The sequence below is a fragment of the Pantherophis guttatus genome, chromosome 14, assembly GCF_059756535.1.
Source record: "Pantherophis guttatus breed Tessera chromosome 14, ASM5975653v1, whole genome shotgun sequence".
Taxonomy (NCBI): Eukaryota; Metazoa; Chordata; class Lepidosauria; order Squamata; family Colubridae; genus Pantherophis; species Pantherophis guttatus.
The window spans coordinates 21,783,799-21,805,397 of NC_142076.1; the positions used below are offsets into that span (position 1 = coordinate 21,783,799).

The window sequence follows — 21,599 nt, forward strand, 5'->3', positions numbered from 1 at the left end:
ACAGAAAGGTCTACTTAACCATCTTGATGGACTCTTGTGAGGCCAACCCTACTGTTGAAATAGAGTGAAGTGTTTTTTTCCCAGTGGGAGGTCAGTTCAACATATCTGCTGGCCAATAACAAATCGTAGCTCTCTGGAGATGTTTTCACACTAACAAAATACAATTGCTATCTTCACAGAATATGCCACACTCAGATCGTATGATTGAATGAGATGGCCTGCTTCGCTTTGAAATGCTCTGGAAACCTGATCCATCTATTCATCAAGCTCCGTATGATGTTGAAACCGATTCTTTAAAATGTCCAAAGAATCTGACCCACCAGCCCAATTCAGAAATGAGAGTTGCTTCATCATTCTCGATCCCCAAAGACTTGAGTCCTCCTGGATTGAATCAAACCCAAATGTCATGGTTCTGAGGAAGAGGCCTCCAGAAAGCTTGCAACTGGGGTAGGAAGAAAGCAGGTAGTTCCCTCCCACACCTTCACTGCCCCATATGTGCATGGATGTAACCCAGAGCACAGACAAACTCTCTGTTGGTACATTTTAGAGTAGACAAAAGAAGAACTTGGCCAACTCAAGCAGGGCGGGACATCTGGGAGGCTACAGGTCTGATGAGCCAAACCAGAGGTGACCCCCATGGTCTTCCCAACCCTTGTAGACCTCACCAATCAACATGTCCAGAAGAGGACAGCTTTTGTAGAGCTGGTGAGAATTCATCAATTTAAGAGACTAGCCAAGCTATTCCCACCATCCTTTGTCCGTCTTCTCCTGCTCCAATTAATGTCCAGACAAGGAGATATAAATAAGTAGCTGTTTTATTTTATCATCTGTACAAAAAACCCTCCCCTGATACTATGAAAATAACTTTTGAAAGGAAGAACCATAGCTGAGCAGGGGTGCATGTTGGCAAGGGAGGACGCCGTGGTGACTGCATCATCACCTCCCACAAATGATGGGCAGCAGTAGAAACCCTCCAGCTCCTCCACCATCCCTGATCCTAACCCTCTGGATGGTCTTCCTATCAACCACTATGGTGGGTCCCCCAAACTACAGTACTGGGTGGAAGTGGAAGAAGGTTAGGTGAGAGTAAGGAAAGGGGCTGCAGCTTTCAACAGATAGCTTTCCGAAGGGTGGAACAAGAGATCCCTCACAATGTCTGCCTTTTATTTTCCTTCTAGAAACATTTTCTAAAAACCCTATTAAGCTTTTTCATGGCATGTCCTTTAAATGCAAAAGTGGACTTCTCCACCTGAGTCCACCGTAAGAGAAGAGGAAATATTGTCCTCTTTCCAGCCAACTGCTTTCCAACAGCAACAGCTGATCTGTGAAGGGATGAGAACTTTACTCAACCACAAGGGTTGGAGGTACACCATGACTGAAGCTCATCCAAGGCCACCACACAAGACCACCAGAAGATACAGTGAATTAACTCCCACACCCTCAAGGGATGGGGAGAAATGAGCAAACTCCAAGCAATTCACAACAGATCAGATGGACAACCCCCTCCCCCCGCCCCTGGCCAGGCTGGTCTCTGCCAATAAGGCTTCAGAAGAGATAGATGAACATGGATCGCCAGCAAAGAGGGGGAGGAAGTCAAGCAGTGGCCAGGAGGGGGTAGCCGAGGAGGAACGGAGTTGGCCGTGAAAGATGTAAGGGCAAAGCCCTGGACAGTTGATGTGAGAAACTGAGGGCTGGTTGGTCTCCAAAAGATGAAGAGAAACTACCCTGCCCACCAAATGCACCCTGATCGTGGGGAGTCTAAAATCCAAGAGACTCGCAAGAGTTGTGAACACACCCTTCCCCTGGGAGGAGTGGGAAGTCAGCCAGATCCACCCGGTTCTGCCATGCTGGGTTGTCCCCTCTTGTCTAGGTCTAGATCCGTTCAGACGCAGAAGAAGAAGAAAAGAACTAGCTGAGCAACCTTGAGGAACCAGAACTGCCTCAGCAGAGAGAGTGAAAGAGTCACCACTGCCAGGCTCTGCCAGGCCTCCCTGCCACTTTCACCAGCACTGCCACAAGCCACGCCGGTGAGGCCACTCTGGGCCTCCACCCTCCTTCCTAGGAATCCTCCAAATCTCTAGCTGGAGGTGACGGTGGAGCCACTGCTGAGGCGGACAATCATCTGCTGGCATTCATGGAAAGTCCATTTGTCGCCCAGCTTCTCCAGGGAGCGGGCGGCCTCGGCCAGCATGCCCCCCCTTTGGCCTGGTCCCAAAAGCAATGCAGGGGGGAGGTAGGAGCAGGCCAGTTGCAAGGCTTCCGCTTGTTCCCTGGCGGTGGGGCGGCTCTCTTCTTCACCAGCTGGGAGGGAAGAAAGAGAGGAGATCACGGGAAGCAGGTGGACACCACAGTGTGTAAATTTAGACCCCCTTGGTGCATCTGTGGCACCCATAAATGGGTATTGGTCCACGGCTGCATTTTCAAAACCCCATGCCCACCATCAGAAGACCTCCTGAAGCTTGGAGAGACTCACCTCCTTTGGTAGTAGAAGGTCCTCTCCTGCGGAGGCTTCGGTCAAGCAACTGGTGGGTCCGAGTGGGGCTGGCTCGGGTCATCAGTCGGGCAGTTGCCTCATGGAGGAAGACCTGGAGGAAAAGTGGAAAAGTTAACTCCCATGACAGCATTTTCACCTCCCCCAGAAATCTTCTCCCCCCCCCCCCCATCCTTAGGACAGTCATGACCTCAGATACCAACTCAATCAAACTGTTGAACCTGGGCCATAATTTGGGGTTGAAGGAGGCCAGCAATGGAGCAACCCTCAAGGACAGGGGTCTCCAACCTTGGCAACCTTAAGCCTGGAGGACTTCAACTCCCAGAATTCCCCAGCCAGCTTTGCCCTCCCTCCCCCCACTCTTGCCAACCCACATTTTATCACAGGAGCACCAGAAAGCTTCTACCACCTTCCCCATCCTCCTGGAGCACTTTTCAGTGGGTCAGAGGTCACGTTGGCTCTCCCTACTTTAAAGGAAGGACACCCGGTGCGCCGCCATTCACCCTGTGCATTGCAGGCTGGTCCGCTTGCGCCAAGCGCCGGAGAGTACTGAGATCCTGTTGAAAGCCACGCAGCTCGAGGGCAGACGCCTGGTAGCGGGCTCTGTGTGGGGGGGCCCCCTGCATCTGCTGTTGCCAGAACCTGGTGCGAGTGATCAGGAGCAGGTCACACAAAAGGAACTGCACTGCCTGAAGGGAGAGAGAGACACAGAGGGAAGAAGGTTGTGGATGGAGGGTGGAAGAGCACAAAGATGTGGCTTCCCACAAGTCCCCTGGGCTGGGGGAAAGGGGTCTCTCTCTCTCTCTCTCTCTCTCTTTCTCTGCACCCCGTCTTCAGAACTAGAGAAGTCCTGCTTCTGTCATCTTTTAGCAGGCCTTTCCGCTGCATGGGTGCTGCCCCAGGGCTGCACTGAAGGGGCATTGCACATCTTCACCGGCACATGCAATGCAACTACAATGCACCACCGACACAGCCACAGTGTCTTCCACATCACCATCTCCTGACTGACATGGGACTCTCCACCCTGGATTTCCCTCTCCGTCTTTGATCCCACCCTTCCTACTGCCATGGGCTCCCCTGATTCCATGCTCCAGCCTCAGAGAGCAAGGGGGATATTGGAGGGGCAGGAACCTGCCATTCTCAGACCCGAGAGAACTGTTGTATCAACCCAGATCTGGCACTTCCACCGAGAGGATGGCCCAGGAGCCCTTGACGTGGCGCAGTGGGAGGCAAGGGACAGAATTTAAACCCCGAGCACAGCTCTCCACTGAGGCACTACCGGCTCAATAATCCCGTCTGCAAATCTTTGGTGGGTATATGCTTTTGTTTCTGGTCTAAAGTAATGAGAGGACTCAGCCCTAAGTTGCGTCCAAATGTTGATAGCAGGTAGGCCGGTTCCTAAGTAAGAGGTCCTGTGTCTGGAGAGCTGAGATTTGCAGCTGAGAAGCCTAACCATCATTCACCGGGACGGAGGAGCTCTTGCCAAAGATGAGCCAGAGGTTGGTGAACAGATGGATCAGATCCATCTTCACAGTGAAGATGGACCAAGAGGAAGGTTATGGATCGGCCCACAAATCACCCTGTTTGCTTTGGCCATGTTGAACCCCATCCCTGGTTTAGTCCAACAGCCACATTCAGAGTTGCTCCCTCCAGTTCGGCAACTGCAAGAGACACTTCGGCGTTTGTGACAGCCCACCAGTTCCACCAACACCGGGACATCCCACGTGCAACGTACTCTGTCAATAGCACTCGGAGTTGCGTTCCCACCCAAGCTGTCTCGCAAATATTCGCCAGCTTTGTCGCATTGTCCCAGGCTGCTGTCCTCTTTGCCCAGCACCCGGGCTGCCTTGAAGGTGTGCAGAGCCGCACGGGGAAGAGGGTTCCTGCAGTGGGGCAGAAGAACATACAGATTTGAAACTCATCCAGGTGTGAAAACATCCGTCTTGGGAGCCACACCACAATGGTCTGGAAATCCCCGAAGTTGCAGGGTACGCTTCTGACATCCAAGATGGTGCAGGTATCTAAAAGGTGCTACTTTACAGAAGCCAGAAGAATGAAGGTCAAATGCTATGCTCCCCTTTTTGTCACCCTACAAATTCTGCAAGGTCTGAGAAAGTAAGGAAAGTCATGTGGATCCAAGTGAAGAAACATTCAGCTTTCTTCTATTAACAGAATAACAGAGTTGGAAAGGACCCTGGAGGTCTTCTAGTCCAACCTCCTGCTTAGGCAGGAAGCCCTACACCACTTCAGACAACTGGTTATCCAATCTCTTCTTAAAAGCTCCCAGTGTTGGATCAGCATTCACAACCTCTGGAGGCAAGTTTTCCACTGATTACGGTAATTGTTCTATCAGGAAATTTCTCCTTAGTTCTCGGTTGCTTCTCTCCTTGATTAGTTTCCACCCATTGCTTCTTGTCTTGCCTTTGAGTGCTTTGGAGAATAGCTTGACTCCCTCTTCTTTGGGGCAGCCCCTGAGATATTGGAACACTGCTATCATGTCTCCCCTGGTCCTTCTCTTCATTAAACTAGACATACCCGGTTCCAGCAACCGTTCTTCATATATTTTAGCCTCCAATCCCCTAATCCTCTTGGTTGCTCTTCTCTGCACTCTTTCTAGAGTCTCCACATCTTTTTTTCATTGTGGCGACCAAAATTGGATGCAGGATTCCAAGTGTGGCCTGGCCAAGGCCTTATAAAGTGGTATTAACACTTCACGTGATCTTGATTCTGTCCCTCTGTTTATGCAGCCTAGATCTGTGTTGGCTTCTTGGGCAGCTGCTGCACATTGCTGACTATTAGTACATGAGTACTGCAGTCCCAAGTTCTCTGTTCCTTGCCCACTTCAGCTTTCCTGGGGAACTTGCCCCTGGGGGTACTTTAACAGTTTGCACCCATGTAGTACACTTACTCAGACACCTGGAGAGCTCGGGGCATGAATTCCACCAGAGGATAGAGGCGTTCCATGGCCTCCTCATCTGCTTGCAGTCCATGGATTGCCATGGCGACCACAGATGCCCACCAGTGAGAAACAGGATCAGTGCCTAGAGATGGGAGAGGGGAACAGGCTTCTGAAAAGACAGGACCAAGACGATGGGGGACAGTTCCTTTCCCCTAATGAGGTTCTCCATCTGCCTTTGACCTCACTCAAGGTCACCCCAATCCTCTCTTGTCTTGGGGTTGCTAAACCATTGCCTTCCTAAGATCGTCCTCCTTCCCAGGCATCCAGAAAGACCTGGAAAGGCCTTTCGTTGGGTCAGTTCAGATGGACCCTTCCTCTGCAAAGAAAAGGTCCAGAGTTCCACCCATGACATTTCCAAGCTGAGTGGGGAAAATTGGCTGAAACCCTGGCAAACACAAAGTGTTGTCTTAATCAGGTTTAGTAACTTTTTTTGCCTTTTTATAATCCTGTAATCCCTTTTTATTCGGGATGGAGCCGGGGTGACTGAATGGAGCTGAGAATTTACTGACTGGATGCCCTTCCTGACACCTACGCTGAGTTCATAGCAGATATTTTCTCTTTGCGCCCTAATAGAGAAACGTCTGTCACTGCCTAGAATTCTCAACCTTCTGAGTGGGAGGAGAGCATCTTCACCGCGAGGCCATGTGCCATGCCAGATTTATTGCAGCAAATATTGCTTTGTGCATTGTGGTTATGTTTAAAATGTTGGGTGAATCCACTATGTTGCAATTCTCCTTGGTGGCTGTTTCATGTATCTGTATGGACCTCCTGGCAGAGGATCTTCTCTGCCACATCTTCCCAAGGTATGCCACATTTGGACATGGAGGTCTCACCTGACCAGCCAACTCTCCTCCTTAGTTTTAACCATTTGAGGAAAAGTTGTCCACCATCATCCAGTCACCCATGACTGCAAACTCCTTCACACTCACGATGCCTAAGCCTACCTTGGCAATTCTTCCTCTTGCCAATTTCACTTCTTTCAGTTTCTCCAAAGTCCATCTCTGCTTTCCAAGCCCCATTTCTGGTCAAAGAAACCCCAGGTTTGGGAAGGCTTACCTGTGGCTGAGTCCATGTTGGTACTGATGGAAGGTGTCGGGTTGGGGACAGCATCTGCACAGCTGTTGAGGAAATGCAGGTACTCCAGAGCATCTGAAAATTCCCTTTAGCGAGACGAGACAAAAGTCAGGTGAGTTTAGCTATCAGCTCAGAAATGCAGAGAAGTCAAAGGACCGGTAGGAAAATGGCTTCTTCTGCCAATAATATTCCTTCGAACATTTCTGCCTGGGTCAACCATTCTGGAAATTACTTTTTCCTCAGAGGAAAAGGAAATATGGGTTCCTTGGCATGAGTCTCTTTCCTTTAGGTCAGTATGTCCTTCTGCAAAAATGCTAGAAGGTTGGGTGAGATATGGAAAGAGTTGGAAGGACGGGTGAAGTGGGGGGTCATTGCTCTTCTAGCCCATTGAGCTGAGTTAATGGCATACATACCATTACAGATACCAGCTCAATCTTGAAATCTCTCTCCATCGTTGCTGGTTTGGGGAAAACACCTAAGAGAATCCCACTGAAGGATAGGAAGGAGATGGGGAGAAATATGGTCCTTACCCCTCACTGTGGCTGGCAGGGGCCGGATTGTCCAGCCTGGAGACGCAAGAAAGAGCTTTCTCAAGCAGATGTTCTCGGAAGAGTTGTGTCACCTGAGCCAGGGGGTTTGCTGGTGAGAGAAACAGACCTGTCAGACAGCTCAGCCCAGGCATCCGAGTCTCTCCCAGTCCGATCAGCAACTCAGGAGCCTGTTTAGCCCAATTCAACAACCCAACTTGTGCCAACAATTCACACCTCTCCAAGAATTAGAGTGGCAATAGATGGACGCTTCAGGGACCAGAGAGGACAGAGATTGAGGACTAAGATCTATGTGGTCAACGTTAACACTCACGTATTGACCTTTAATTAATCAACCAGTCAATCAATCAATCGATCAATCAATCAATGAACTAGCCCAATGGAGGGTTTTTAATTCCACACCAAATAAGTCAAGAAAAAAATGAATTCTCCGTAGGAAGGATCTGCATTCTGGAATCCGCAGAATATGCTAAGCCCCTTCCCACACTTAAGCATCTTGCCAAGCAGGACAAATAGTTCAGAGGGTCCTCATCAATTGAAGTGAGAGGCCCCTGAACGGACAATCACATTTTTAGCAAATGACTCTCCCACTGAGCTTTGTAAGGTTTGAGGTTTCAGTTACTGTAGTTCTAGAATATTCTTCATCCAAGAATTGCCCAGTGCAGGCACCTCACATACTCATAATCCCTTCTACAAAAGCACAACGCCATTAAAAACACTAGGCAGCCTATTTGAAAGGCACAGGTGGGCAGTTGCCTGCCTCTTTTGGCCTCCTATCAAATCTGCAGGGCTGGGTCAGCTCCCCGGTCTCCCTGCTCCTTGTGCCCCGCCCTACCTGGGTGGCTGGTGGAGCTGTAGATACTTTCCCGCGGAGAGCTTTTCACCGCCCAGTCGCCGTCCACGAAGAACCGGTGTCCCACAGGGTGGCAGAGCCACTGGAGCGCAGGAGGGACCGTCCCATTGTGCGATAGCAGAACTTGTCGGGCGCTACTGAGGAAGAAACGCTGCGATGGGCAAGAAAGGCAGGGTTAGTCTGTGGCGTGGTGGGCCAGCTACTCAGTCGACCTGGGCAGTGGCAGCAAGGAATGGTTGGCTTGGGGGTGTAAGAGATGGAAGGAATGGGGTGGAATTTCAGGGTCCCATACAACAGGAAATCCTCAACTTATAACTTATGACCATTCATTTTGCGAAGTTACAATGGTGCTGAAAAAGGTGACTTACAACCAGTCCTCACACTAATGAATGTTGGCTGGCTGGGGAGTTTTGGGATTTGAAGTCCACACCTCATCAAGCTGCCAAGGTTAGGCACCTCTGCCCTATAAAACGGCTGCCCAATCTCTTCTTCAAAGCCTCCAGTGATGGAGCAGCCACAGCTTCTGGAGTGGCACACACAGACGCACTAACCGCTAGGAAGTGGCAACAGTGGTGAAGGCTGGTCTTCACACGCAGGGCAGCAGCCACGTAGACTTCGGCCAGCGTGGCCACCGAGATGGCGTCCCCAGCACACTCGGCCAGGTTGACCGCACTCAGCGCCATGTTGATGGCGGACAGGTGGCCTGCCACGTGCTTCCCTGGGGCAAGAAGAAGAAGAGAGGAGTGTTCAGAGGACGCCAAGGTGTGGTCTTCAGAGAGGGGAAAGCCAGCGGTTCCTGTCTTCAGCCTTACCTGTCATGTGAAGCTGATGCAGCCGGTGGTAGACCAGGGCCGCGTCACAGGCGCTCTTGCGCACGTCGGCCTTCAGCTCCTGATCTCGGAAGAAGCCACCGGCCCGGCCGGCCAGCCAACGCCCTACCCAGAGACGCTGGAGGATGTGCCGTATCAAGTTCCACAAGAGGCTGCAGGTGAGGTCCAGGTTGGATGTGGGGAGGGGGCGTCTAAGCGCTTTGAGAGCCGTCCACAAGTTCTGGGATGCTTGTGCAAAATCCCCCTAAAGCCAGAGAGGAGAAAAGAACACAGATTAGGAATTGGACTCCACGCAGACCCTCCAAGGACGAGGATTGGGGGGAAAGGCAGCTTTCTACCCAGGCTTTGATGGTTCTTTCCATTCCTTTCTCTTCCAGTCTCTTGGAATACAAATCCCATTCTTGTGGCCATTTTAGCTGATGGAAGATAGGACTTGAAGGCCACTATATCCACCTACTGCTGCCTTCCATTCTATTGGACTACAACTCCCATCTTTTTAGCCATTCTAGCTGATAGAAGCCAGGGCTTGGTGTTGTATAATTGGGCCTTTCTTAGTGATAGAAATTCTGGACCCAACTGTGGTTGCAAGTTCACCTGTAGGGTGAAGATACTCCACACTTAGTTAACGATGGAGTTAAGTAATGGCAGATATCTCAAGATCTTCCTCAACCTGTGAAGATCAACCTCCCCTGTCGCTTTATTCCCACGGACTTCCTGTTCATTTCTTTATCTTGATTCAAAGTGTTGACCTGGCATTGGAAGCCCTGCCGGGTTTCGAACCCGGTGCTGTATTTCCTTCCCCAAGGAAGGGGAAAGGCCCTTCCCCAGAGTTACGTACCCGAGCCAAGTCCAGATCCGCCTGCTTGCGGTGTCTCCAGAAGATGACCGAAGACTCCGAGTGGGGTCGTGTGATGGGCTCACCGTAAATGAAAAGCCGGACGAAGGCAGCACAAAGAATCAGCAGGTTGATTATCCAGAAGAACAAAGTGGGGAGAAGCCACTGGAGAAGAGCAGCATCTGGACACAAAGCCCAAATCGAGTGAGTGAGGGATAAGAAAAGCAATGAAAATCCATCGGCATTTTTGTACACGCTGCTCCTAATACTTTACAGGTTGATAAGGTAGATAAGACCCCTCCCCACCTCCTCCCTCTGTGCCTCTTGTTCCTTTCCGTTTCGTCTCTGTCCATTTTTAAATCAATGTTAGTTTATAAATAATATTTATTGTTGCTTTCATTGGTTGTGAGCAGCCTAGAATCGCCTCTGCGCGAGATGGATGGCATATTTATTTATTTATTTATTTATTAAATTTATATCCCGCCCTTCTCCCCAAAGGGACTCAGGGCAGTGAACAGCCGAGAATTAAAATAACATACAATATAAAAGTTAAAATAATTAAAAATAAATTAAATTAAACGGCCGCCCCAATATAAGTGGCATTTATCCATTATGATTACATAGATGACAGCTAGATCAGTGTTTCTCAACTTTTAAGATAGGTGGACTTCAACTTCAATGCCCTGTGTGGGCTGGGGGATTCTGGGAGTTGAAGTCCACCCACATTAAAGTTGTCAAGATTGAGAAACACTGAAATAGGTGATGATAGATAAAAGATAGATGATAGATAGATAGATAGATAGATAGATAGATAGATAGATAGATAGATAGATAGATAGATAGATTAGAGAGAGACAGACAGACAGACAGACAGACGACAGATAAATAATAGAGGATGGATGGATGGATGGATGGATGGATGGATGGATGGATGGACATACATAAAAATGATGGTCCCCATCATGCAGGCTCAGCCCCGGTAGTGTCTTTCACTCACTTTCTGACTCCTCCGTGGCCAGGATGGTGCGCTTGGAACCATCGTGGCTGAACCCCTCTGAAGAACCTCTGAGTCCGACTCCTCCAAGCAGGGAAGAAAGTGGGTTGAAGGAGAGACAGAGGAAGACGAATGTGCAGAGAGCCACGCGGGACCTGTCCAGCATTCCCAGGCTGCCCGATGGAGGGGCCTGATATTCGGGTTTCACCTACAGAGAACAGCCACTGGATAAGTTGGGGAACAAGAGCCTCCTTCTGGGTTGAAAAGAGAGGGCAGGTCCAACGACCACTTCATGGAAAACCTGGTCAAACTCTAGTCAGCCTTGACTCGTTGGGAGGAAAAAGATAAAGCCGCCCCCCCCTCTTGAGTTTCTTTAGGGGTTGTTGATCGCTCAACAATCAGCAGATGTTCCTCATGGTCTTCAAGCCAACCTAATGCCCCAGGTTCTCCTGGAGTTTTTGCTCACCTTGGCCTCCTCGCATGTAGGGCTGTCTGGCTCCGAATCGGTTCCACTGACAGTACCGAAGGAGAGTGGGCTGCTGTGCGAAGGGGAACCGGCATCTGAGGGTGGGGGCGTCAAAGCGTCCATCATCTTCATTCCCTCTGCCGGATCCTCCATGTTTCCACCACACGTGGCCACCAAATCTTTCAGAGATTCTGTAGAAAGAGAGAGCAGACCAACGGTAGAAGTAAGATGGGCTTCTCACATCATGGAATATCTAGATTCTCTGATTAATTAGGTTTCCTTGAGGAAGGCCTAAGAGGTTGGATTATCTACAAGGCCAGCAATCTTCCCATAGAACCGTGTGTGCGTTCAGCCAACGGTTATTCCAAAAATCAAAGAAAATATATCCAGTCTCAGCAGAAATCAGGTCAATGCCTGTCCTCACTGCCACTAGGAGGGAGTTGACAGGAAAAAGTGTCTGAGAGAAGAGGAATTTTGGCAAGAACATCACTTTTTCCCAACAGGATCCAGCTGTTTCTGCTGTTCACTAGGCGATGTTGACATTGGCTTCTTGGTAGATGGTGAAAATCCACTCCAAGTTAGAAAAAAAATATCTGCTTTCCACCACAGTCTCTGAAGGGAGACCTGGAGGCCAGGCAACCTGTAGATTAATCTGCCAGTCTGGTTTTGACACCTCTCCCTGCTGGCGTCCTTGGTCTCGAACCCATAAGAAGAAAAGGGACCCTGGTTTGGGGGGGGGATGGGGGTGTACATGCATGAAACTCACTGTTCTGCTGTGCCGCCATTTTAAGGGCCAGGTTCTCTCCCTTCAGCTTCTGGTTGGTCTGCTTCAGATAGCGGATGTAGTCAATGGCTTTGCGTAAGATGGCCGACTTGTTCAGCTGCCAACGGGGAGAAAGAGACAGGCTGGGTTTATGGGAGTCCAGCCAAAAGCATCTTCTTGCTACATGAACTAAATCTGCATAAAATGGACAAAGCTGCTTGGGATATCCCTGGCCCAACCCCATGTCTACTTGGGTGCCCTCAACTCAAGTCGCCATCAAGATTCCCAGGAGAAGGAATCATGTACTTTCTGTGGTTCCTACATTAATGATGAAGATAAGAAACCAACAGAGGGGCCAAAAACATGACTGAGGTCAAACTGGGCTTCCTAAGCCAGAAACACCCAAGCATCTACCATGACTTTCCTCCCACATCAAAGAAAGAGACATCTACCTTTCCACGGGTGAAAACTCCCTGACAGCTAAGCTAGGAGAGAGTTCCCCAAGCAAGGATTCAATGCTCTACACTCCCAGGACATCCACCCAACAGAAACAGGTGTAGCTACCTTGGCTTCTGTACCCACAACCAGCATCTTCAGCTCAGATATCTTGTCATTGATGGAGGAACGATAGCGTTTCTCAATAGCATTGTGAGCGGTGCGCTTCTCGCCCTTGTTCTGGGTGATCACAGGCTTCCCAGCGGTCAGGCGGTTGATGGGCAGCTTGTCAGTGTCCACCATCAGCGGCACTGTTGCCAGGATGGTGCCCCCGCTCACCAGAGTCTGCAAAAGAGGTGAAGAGAGGAACTGCAGAGAACTTGAAGGCTTCACCATGAACATCAACTGTCCTGGGGAGAAGAAGTCGAGCTGAGCATGATGGGGTCTCTGTTGGCTGAGGAGAGAGCTAAGGACGAAGGACATTTCAGGAGGATTCTGCAAGCACATATTATTAGCATAACGTATGTATTGACACATTTCATTCCTCATGGCTCTTTCTTATCAGTGGAGGAAGCAAAGGAAAAGTTAATCCAATATGGGAGCAGCTGGGCAAAATTCTGCTTTTTTCCATCCCACCTCAGCACTAGGGGTGAAATCCAGCAGGTTCTGACAGGTTCTGGAGAACCGATAGTGAAATTTTGAGTAGTTTAGAGAACCGGCAAATACCAGCTCTGGCTGGCCCCAGAGTGGGGTGGGAATGGAGATTTTGCAATATTCTTCTCCAGGAGTGGGGAGGGAATGGGGATTTTGCAGTATCCTTCCCCTGCCACACCACCAAGCCATGCCCACCAAGCCACACCCACAGAACCAGTAGTAAAAAAAAATTTGGATTTCACCCCTGCTCAGCACCCTCTCAATATCGCCACCCCAAAATAAGCTTCTATAAAGGAATCAGGTGAAATCTTTGGCAGATATTTGTGGTGTGCAAAGGGGAGAGAATTCTCCAACCCAAAATTTGAGCATTTTTAAAGAAATGTAGAAATGGATCAAAAGAGCAACAGGGGAACCAAGACTCGGAGAAACTGGACCTTACTGGCATCTGCAGGGCTGTTGAGGTGACCACTGAGCTGGTGTTGGGCGTTTTGGCTCCGGTGACGGTGGTCAGAAGGAGGGAGTCGGCCTTGATGAAGTGGGACTGCAGAAAGACCTGTGGGAGACGGTGTAAAGTCATGACCAAGCACAAACATGGACCAGGGAAGAGGGTGGGCCCATCCCCTAAGTTCCACTCACCGGCACTTGCTGGACCACCTGGGGGCTGCTGGCAGCCAGATGCTGTTGGGGGGCGATGTTCTGGAATGGCGTTGGTTTCGGAGAAGGCTGCATCTGCTGGGGCTTGGTGGAGACCGGTGGGGGCTGCTGGGGTGTCCCTCCTGGCTGGGGAGCTGGGAAAGAAACCCCAAAAAATTGGAGATGCCTTCTACAGCAATTGGGTAGACCCCTCGGCCAAGCCCACCCACTCAAAGAAGCCTGGCAAATACAGGTAGAGCTGGTCTTGGAGATGCCCTCAAGAACCCTGCTGAAACACAATGAGCAAATGGACTGATGGGAGGTATGGTCCAAGAGTTCTTCAGGGCTCTCCAGATATCAAGGCAAAGTCCTCAGGACCTATCTTTCCAACCCTGAGACCATGGAAGCACTGTCCACAAGCACCATGAGCCTAAGTCTTTCCTGAAAATGGACAACTTGTCTGAAAACCTTGAGCGCGTGATGGTGTGATTTTTCAGACCCATCTCCAGCAACTCATCCCTCCTGGGGCGGCCAACTTTTTCAGCCAGACCTTGTGGTCATGTCTTTAGGAACCACTGTGCTGTCAAGTCAATGGGCAGTGGACAGTTTCACTCTAGTTGCTCAGGGAAGCTTTGATGAAAGGCAAGGACCAGTTCAGACGACTTCACGGAGGTCCATTGGGAAGCTCAAACAAGGCTCATGTTACAACGTTAAGCTCTATTCCCATCCTTACCAGAAATACTATTTTGGTTCTGGAAATCCATCAAGGGCTGGGTGGAGAAAGGCATCTGGGCAGCTGGAACAATATTTGGAGAAGGTATCCTGCCGGCGGGCAGCTGGCTCTGAGGTGGGCTGAGCGTTGGGGCCAAAGATTCCTCTTTGACATCCACCGGAGAGGGTGGCATGTTCAGGCAAGAGGTGGGCAAGGTCTGGAAGCTGGGCGGAGATGTGGTTGGAAGGTGGAACAAGCTTGTGGGCGAGGGGGCCTTTGCCTCCAAATAGTTGCTGAAGAGGCTGGGTCCATGGGGGTTCAGATCGGGAGGAAGCTGAGAGCCGAAAGATGTGTCCATCAAACCAGGGAAGTCGTGGTCTTCAGTGGTGATCAATTGGAGCATATCTACAAAGCCCAGGGAAGAACAAGAATCGTGATTGGCACCTGGAGGATCACAGCTGAGGGCTGTTTCAAAGGGATGAAGCCACTGACATGGGAAGGCTTGTAGAGCTGGGATTTAGAGCAGGGGTCTCCAAACTTGGCAACTTTAAGAGTTGTGGACTTCAACTCCCAGAACAGAGAGAAAGAGAGACAGAAAGAAAGAGACAGACAGACAGAGAGAAAGAACAAAAAGGGAAAACTGCACTGCCAGATATGATGAATGCATTTGAGCCAGGGTTCATGGAATTCTCACCTTTAACCCTGATCAAGTTCCTAGGCACTGCGTGGGGACTGCCACTCTCTGCAGGAGATGGGCAGTGAAGAAATACGAAATATAAATAAATAGACTGGCACCCAGAACAACTGTAAAATGCCTGCATTCATTCCTCAACTGGAAGGGCTCAACTCTGATCACAAAGAGCGCCCAACTCTGGCATTCAGGATTGGGGAAGATCTGGGTCAGAAGATGGAGGCTTCCAAAGGTGGGATCTTGTGGAGAATTAACATGGGTCCTTCTAGGCTGTGGCTTCTCCATTGTCATCTACATCCTTATTTTCAGCCAAGGAGGTGCAAGTGGGTAGAATTGGGTTGTGGGGAAGGTTGACCCACTTACCCTCTATGAATGTTCAAGGAAACCAGTCGAGAACCCTAATCTTGGTGCTACCAAGTCTGGGTTCCAATTCCAGGATCCAAAGTCCTGTATCACCAGCTTCCGGTTATTCCCATCTCCTGAGAATCACAACTCAGCATGCAAAGGCTGCCCTGCTCCACTTTGGGTAAACAGACTTCCTATTTTGGCTGCCTCCCACGATCTGACCTTAAATTAACTGAATCCAGCTGTTCTTGTCTCATTTTCTGCCCCAGGAAAACGGGGGGGGGGGGGACTTCCCTGCATGTTGTAGTCATTCTAAAAGGAGCATTCAATTGTATTCTAAATTCTTGGCACTTGAAACATCTGTTGGGTCTGGCCGAGAAACCTTTGCCCCGTTATTCATAAAAGCTAGCGAAAACAAAATATTGTGTCTTCTTTCCTCTCCAGCAAACAAACAAACAAAAATGTTGACCTATTACCATTTCAAATTATGGCGGTTTGGAATCCTGCAGGCAGGAAAATGGGTTGCTCTGGGCTAGAGTTGCGGGCACCAAAGTCACCCCTGCTGCAACTCCGAGGGGCTCATTGCACCCCAATTCCTCCACCCTGCAGGACCGTTCCGACCGCTACCAGAAAAGACGGCCAACACCTGCTGATCCCCCAGTGTTGCAGATGCACATCTGGAGAGCCAAAAAAAGGGGACCGAACTTGCAAGAAGAAGAGGAAAAAAATATGTCCCATTGCAAGAAGGCAAACCAGGCGCCTTCCAGAGGGAGGTCCCTTAGGGCAGGTGCCAGACTCATTCTTAGTCCTGGGGAAAAGTAAGGCTTGCAAACCCTGGTTGTGCACCTTTGTGGGAAACTCGGGATCTGGGTTTGTTTGGCTGTTTTTTTCCTTTCCTCTCTGGGCCCTCCTCCTCATTCCCCCCACCACCACCAGTAGCCTGTTGGAATGCGGGCTGCATGGTGAATCACAGATTTAGCATGAGGTGATCAGGCTGGGCCAATCAGGGCTGGGCGAGAGGAGCTGCTGCAATGCTGGAGCGTGTGGCACCCGGGTTACTGCCGTGCATCCGGCGTTAACCCTTTCCCTGCCTCTGGCGGCAGCGGGGGTTACTCCAGGTCATTGCACGGTTAACTCGTACGGGGCCGGAGCCTTGCAAAGGACAAGGGATGCCTCGCTTCATTTGAGGTTCCCTTTTCTGGGTTTGAAACATGCTTCGCCCCTTAGCTGGGAGAGATGACACCCCAGGTTAAATGTCCCAGGGGCTACCCCGATTTTGAGCTCATTAACGGTTGTATGAGGAAGTTAGGACTCTGAAAAAGCCTCTTGTCTATCTGGCACCGGATGGGTGGCAGTTGGAAAAAAAGACACAACTTTCCTTGTGTTCTTAAGAACCTCGCCAGCTGGCAAAAAGTGATCTGGACCCGTTTTGATTTCCCTCCAGCCCTATCCAACTCTGGTTTCCATACTCTGCAGCCAGCCTGATCAATGGCTGGGGATTATGGGAATGAAAGTCTTGCACGAACAGGTGAGCCAAGGTTTGGGATGGATGCTTTCAGCAAAACTCTTTTCTAAAAGTCTGCAAAAGCCCTTTCCTTCTGAGTTTGCTTTGCTTTGAGGGAAGCTGAATTCAAAGCTTTCCAGAGTTGTTGTTGGTAAAAGTGGTCTCTGGAGATCAAGCTACTATTAGGTGAGGGGTGTAGACAGTGAAAAAACTGGCAACTAACAAATTGTCAACAATCGTTGTTTTGCTTGGAGCACAAGAGAATCTAAGGCAGGTGTAGACTGTTGCATGCCAACTCAGCACTTATCCTCTTACATCCTCAAAACCTCCTGGAAGATTCTGACCTCATCTTACCAAAACTTCAGAGGAATCTCATTGTCCTGTTTTCTGACTAACCGATGGTCTTCAAAGGCATAAGTGTTCATAAGCCACATTTAAAGCCACTTCACACAGCTGATGAAGCATGATGGCGCTCACAAACACATCTGGCTCTGAACAGCATCGGTTAGTCAGAAAAAGGTTGACCAGATTCCTCCTGGATTCTGGAGACCAAGATGGGTCTCCTCCAACCACCTCATCTCCCATAAATGATCAGGTGATCCATCTAATTTTTGGGAAGGATGGGAGTCTCAACACATCTGGAGGGCCACAGCTTTGGGGAGGAGTGACAGGCATCCCTGGAAAAAGACAGGAAGGAGGTGCCACATTTGGAACGATATCCAGTGATGCTGAGAGGGTCAAAAAGTGTCTCCTAAAAACAAAATGGATTTTGCTTGGAAAGAGCAAAGGAAGGATTTAAAGTGTGGATAAACACACCTGGGGTTACCTGTCTTCCAGAAAAAGTTGAAAACTTTTTCAGAAGGACTTTGGGGGAGACATATTGCCATGGATTACAATATTGGGTTTCTAATGTATTTCCCTATCTATTTTTGGTATTTTTATGCTTTGTTAGAGAATCTATTTATGATTGCAAAGGGACATCTATCAGAGAAATAAGCAAACAAATAATTAAGGGTCTCATAAGAAGTAGCTTGGATGATGTCTGATTCTTCGGATGTTTGCTTTCTGTTTTTCTGGTTTCTTTCTCCTTTTGGAGAAGTGGGGCTGTGATTTTTCATATATATATGAAAAGCGGAAATTTTGAGTAGTTTGGAGAACTGGCAAATACCAACTCTGGCTGGCCCCACAGTGGGGTGGAAATGGAGATGTTGCAATATCCTTCTCCTGCCATGCCCACCAAGCTACACCACACCCACAGAACCGGTAGTAAAAAAAATTGGATTTCACCACTGATAGATAGATACACACACACACACATAAAATTTAAAGCAGTTGGGAATCCTACAGTTTGTTATGTTGATGCTTTGCTGGCATTGGGATTTTTCTTGAGATAATTTTAAAAAGTTTTGGAAACTGCCTGAAGTCTCGGGAGGCAGGAAGTAGAGGAAGATGCCTAATAATAAACCAAAAAGAAGCAAATCCAACCTCAGACACCACCAACACAGTCACACCGAAATAGAAAGTTTTGCCACCGAAAGGAAAGTGGTGAGATTCAGACAAGGCTGATACTTCTTGGCTGGTCTTCAGCAATGGGCCCTGCTGTGGGGCACAATCTAGATTAGAACAGCAAAGCCAGCTCCCCACAATCTGCCCCAGCTGCCTGTTAACAGCAGTCACTGCTGAATTTTCAAAAATCCAATTGGATTCTTATTTTTAAAAGGCACCTTAAATCTGTCCCTTTGCCAGATCTTTTTTAGGACTCTAGTCATTTGATCTTTAAAAATGTAGAGTTAGCTCAGGTTAGAATTTAAAATGGAACAGCAGAGGAATTCCTGGGGATAAAAGTTAAACACAATGAAGTGTACAAAGGGGGACTTTAGGGGTGTTGAACCTTTTAGAGGTGTATCGTCACCCTCTTTTAATGACCCCATAATCCCTTGCGGGGTGGAGTCTGGGCAACTGAATGGAGTGTTTACTGGCCGGGTGCCCTTCTGTCACCAATGCGGAGTTTTATTCAGCAGATACATTCTCAGTGTGCCCAGAGCAAGAAATATCTGCCTTTACCTAGGATTGAACTCACAGCCTCCTGATTGTGAGGTGAAAGCTCCACAACCTTTTCGAGGTAGTATAGAAAAAGAAATTTGGGAGAGGCCACGGAAGCTGAGAAAAGCTAGCTAAAATTTCTTCTACAATGCCTCCCCAAATCCTATTACAGCCCTTCTCCATCTTGACAACTTTGGCAGCCATACCCAAACTCCTCAGCTCACATGGATGGACAGAGACAACGGCTGGAAAACATGGAGATTTGGACCCAAGACAATGGGGAAACCTTCTACCCTGCCAGCAAGCCCAATTAGTTGATGTGTGTCAACTAATTTTTAGAAAAATTAGACGTATTTCCCTCCTTCTCTCTCTCACGTCCAGGGAGGTTTATATCACATATGCTCCTTGGTTCTTTTTTTCTAGAAAACCAATCCTGCCAGGTAGTCTGCGGTGGCCCAAAGTCACTCAGGCAGCTTCCCCAGCTGAGAGTGGACTCAAACCCAGATTCCTGACCCTCAATGTTTAGCTGAATTCCTTATTTTTTTTCCCCCCTGTCCAGTTTCAGACTGTCAACTCATTGGGGCAAAGATTCAGCCTTGATGGTTGGATAAGCAGAGCTATTAATAGTGTTTTCTCAACCAAGCAGCCTGAAGATGCTGGCTGGGGAATTCTGGGAATTGAAGTCCACCCATCTTCAAGTTGCCAAAGGTTGAGAAACAGTGCATCAGAAGGGAAACGGGAATGAGTAAATGCCCAGTTATAACACCAGGCTGCAATTGTGCATTTCGGGTCCAACTGCCCATTGCAAGATTCCCTGGGCAGCATTTCCAAAGGAGTCCAGGCTTGGGAAGCCCCCTGCCCGGCTCCTCCTTCTGCAGAAGGCTCCCAACCTTTTCCTCCCAGCGCAAATGACCGACAGTAACCCAACCCGTGACGTCAGGCCCCTCCACAGACACCCGGGAGGAAGAGGTGGGCAGGGCCTGGAGGGAGAGCAGCCAGCCCTGGCTCCCAGCCCAAGCTTGGCGGGAGGGGGCGGCGGGGGGGCGACTGGCGGGGCTTTTTCCACGCTGTTCTATCCCATGGGTCGGTCTTGCGTTCCGTGGATCTTCTTCTGCTCCCCACCGCCTTGTCCCAATGACCCAAAAGGATTGTATGGTCCTTTGGCGAAGCGCATGGGTCTTGGCACTCTCTCTGCAGCTCCACCTGAAGCTCAGCCTGCCCTGGCTAAGCATGGGACCTGGAGTCCACTCCACCGGAGCCCGGAGGGTCTCTGCCAGGGATGCCACCGGCTTTTCCATCCAAGGGAGGGGTGGGGGGGTAAACCCTGTTCCCCCAATTTCTGGCAGTGGCTTCCCATCTTCTCTCAAACACGCCCATCCTTCCCCACGCGCGACGGATGGGGAGCCCCGCTTTCCTCCTTAACCTGGGAATGCCATCCCACTGAAAGGCATGGCGGACCAGCGGGAGGACAGGGGGGTGGGGGGGGAGTGGGCAAGCAGCCCGGGTAGAGGCTGAGTAGGCACTTTGGGCACGCGAGCGCGCACACACACACACTCGGCTGCGTCCGGCGCTCTTGTCCAAAAAGCCAGAAAGGGAACTCGCGTCGGGGAGACCCGTCGGAGGAACCTCCTGACCCGACGCTCCCGGGGTCTTCCCCGGCCAGGGGTCCGCAGGAAAGGGCGAGGCGCCCCTTCCCATCTCCCTACCGTCAATGTCGCTCAGGAGGGCTGTGTCTATCTCGGTGGTTTCATGGAGAGTCAGCGAGAGATCCAAGCCGTCCAGCGAAGGCTCTTCGAAGGGATTCATCGCGGCTGGAGCTGTCCCCAGCGCCCCTCGGCCCCTCGCTGAAGGAGCCCCACCTTGTGGGGCAGAAGACGGGGAGACCTGGAGGGAGGGAGGGAGGGAGGGCGATCGGAGGAGCACCCTTCGGGGGGTCTCCCGTCCTCGGGCTCAGAAAAAAAGCCAGCCAGGCAAATCCATCCACTTTCCCCGGGGGTCTCGCGCTGGGGGTCTCCCGGCTGCGCGACTCTCCTGCCGCGGCTGGAAGGAGACGCGGTCAGTTGTGAACCGTAGCTCAGACCTGTGACCAGGGGTGGGGAGGAGCCTGGCCTGGGGCTCCGCCCCTCCTCTGCTTTCAATTGGCAGAGGGTTTTTTTGGGGACGCGGGGGCGGGGAGGGGGGGAGGACGTGAGCCGCGGGGGCTTTCCGAGACTTGAGGCATCTTTGCGAACCGGGCAAGGCGGCGCATCTTTGCGCTTCGAATCTGGTCCAGCCGGCTGGCTGGATGATGGGGGGGCGTGGGGGGGGGATTGTGCCCCGGTTAGATTTGGGGGTGGCAATAGAAAATGTGATTTCCGTGCAGGAAGAACTGCACCTGTTGGATTCCTGCCACACATCTGGAAGAGGCACAGCTGGGAACAGGTGGGAGGAATATGGAGAACAGGCTGTTCAGGCTGGCTGGAGGAAAAAGAGGGGGGAAGGAGGAGGGGGCTGTGGCCCCCTTCAGCACAGTGTTTCTCAGCCTTGGACATGTTAAGGGTCTGTGACTTCGACTCCCAGAATTCCCCAGGCAGCGCATGGAAAGATTGAGAAAGAGCGCTTTAGCACATGAATTTTGCAAACAGCAGCAATTGTTTTCTTTACCTGGGAACTGAGCGTGGGAAGCCAGTTGGCGTAATTTTGCACACTTAGGCTAATCTTACTGCCACTCCACTCTTTTTTAAAACTTTCGTCCCAGTTAATTGAGAGAACCCGTTCAAGATAGGGTTA

At 50.2% G+C, this 21,599-nt stretch overlaps 1 protein-coding gene across 1 annotated transcript; it reads right to left on the reverse strand.

Annotated features, from left to right (window-relative positions):
• Positions 1 to 797: 797 nt before the first annotated feature.
• On the reverse strand, positions 798 to 20,990 carry SREBF1 (sterol regulatory element binding transcription factor 1). The gene is made up of 19 exons (XM_034441532.3): positions 20,537 to 20,990; positions 14,269 to 14,652; positions 13,539 to 13,690; positions 13,342 to 13,455; positions 12,378 to 12,593; positions 11,817 to 11,931; positions 11,051 to 11,241; positions 10,588 to 10,792; positions 9,594 to 9,772; positions 8,738 to 8,999; positions 8,477 to 8,643; positions 7,908 to 8,076; positions 7,055 to 7,163; positions 6,507 to 6,610; positions 5,400 to 5,532; positions 4,227 to 4,374; positions 2,995 to 3,180; positions 2,474 to 2,585; positions 798 to 2,301 (listed from the first exon to the last, which is right to left on the reverse strand). The coding sequence occupies exons 1-19, from the start codon at positions 20,634 to 20,636 to the stop codon at positions 2,078 to 2,080; spliced, it is 3,270 nt and encodes a 1,089-aa protein (XP_034297423.2). The 5' UTR covers positions 20,637 to 20,990; the 3' UTR covers positions 798 to 2,077.
• Positions 20,991 to 21,599: the final 609 nt, after the last annotated feature.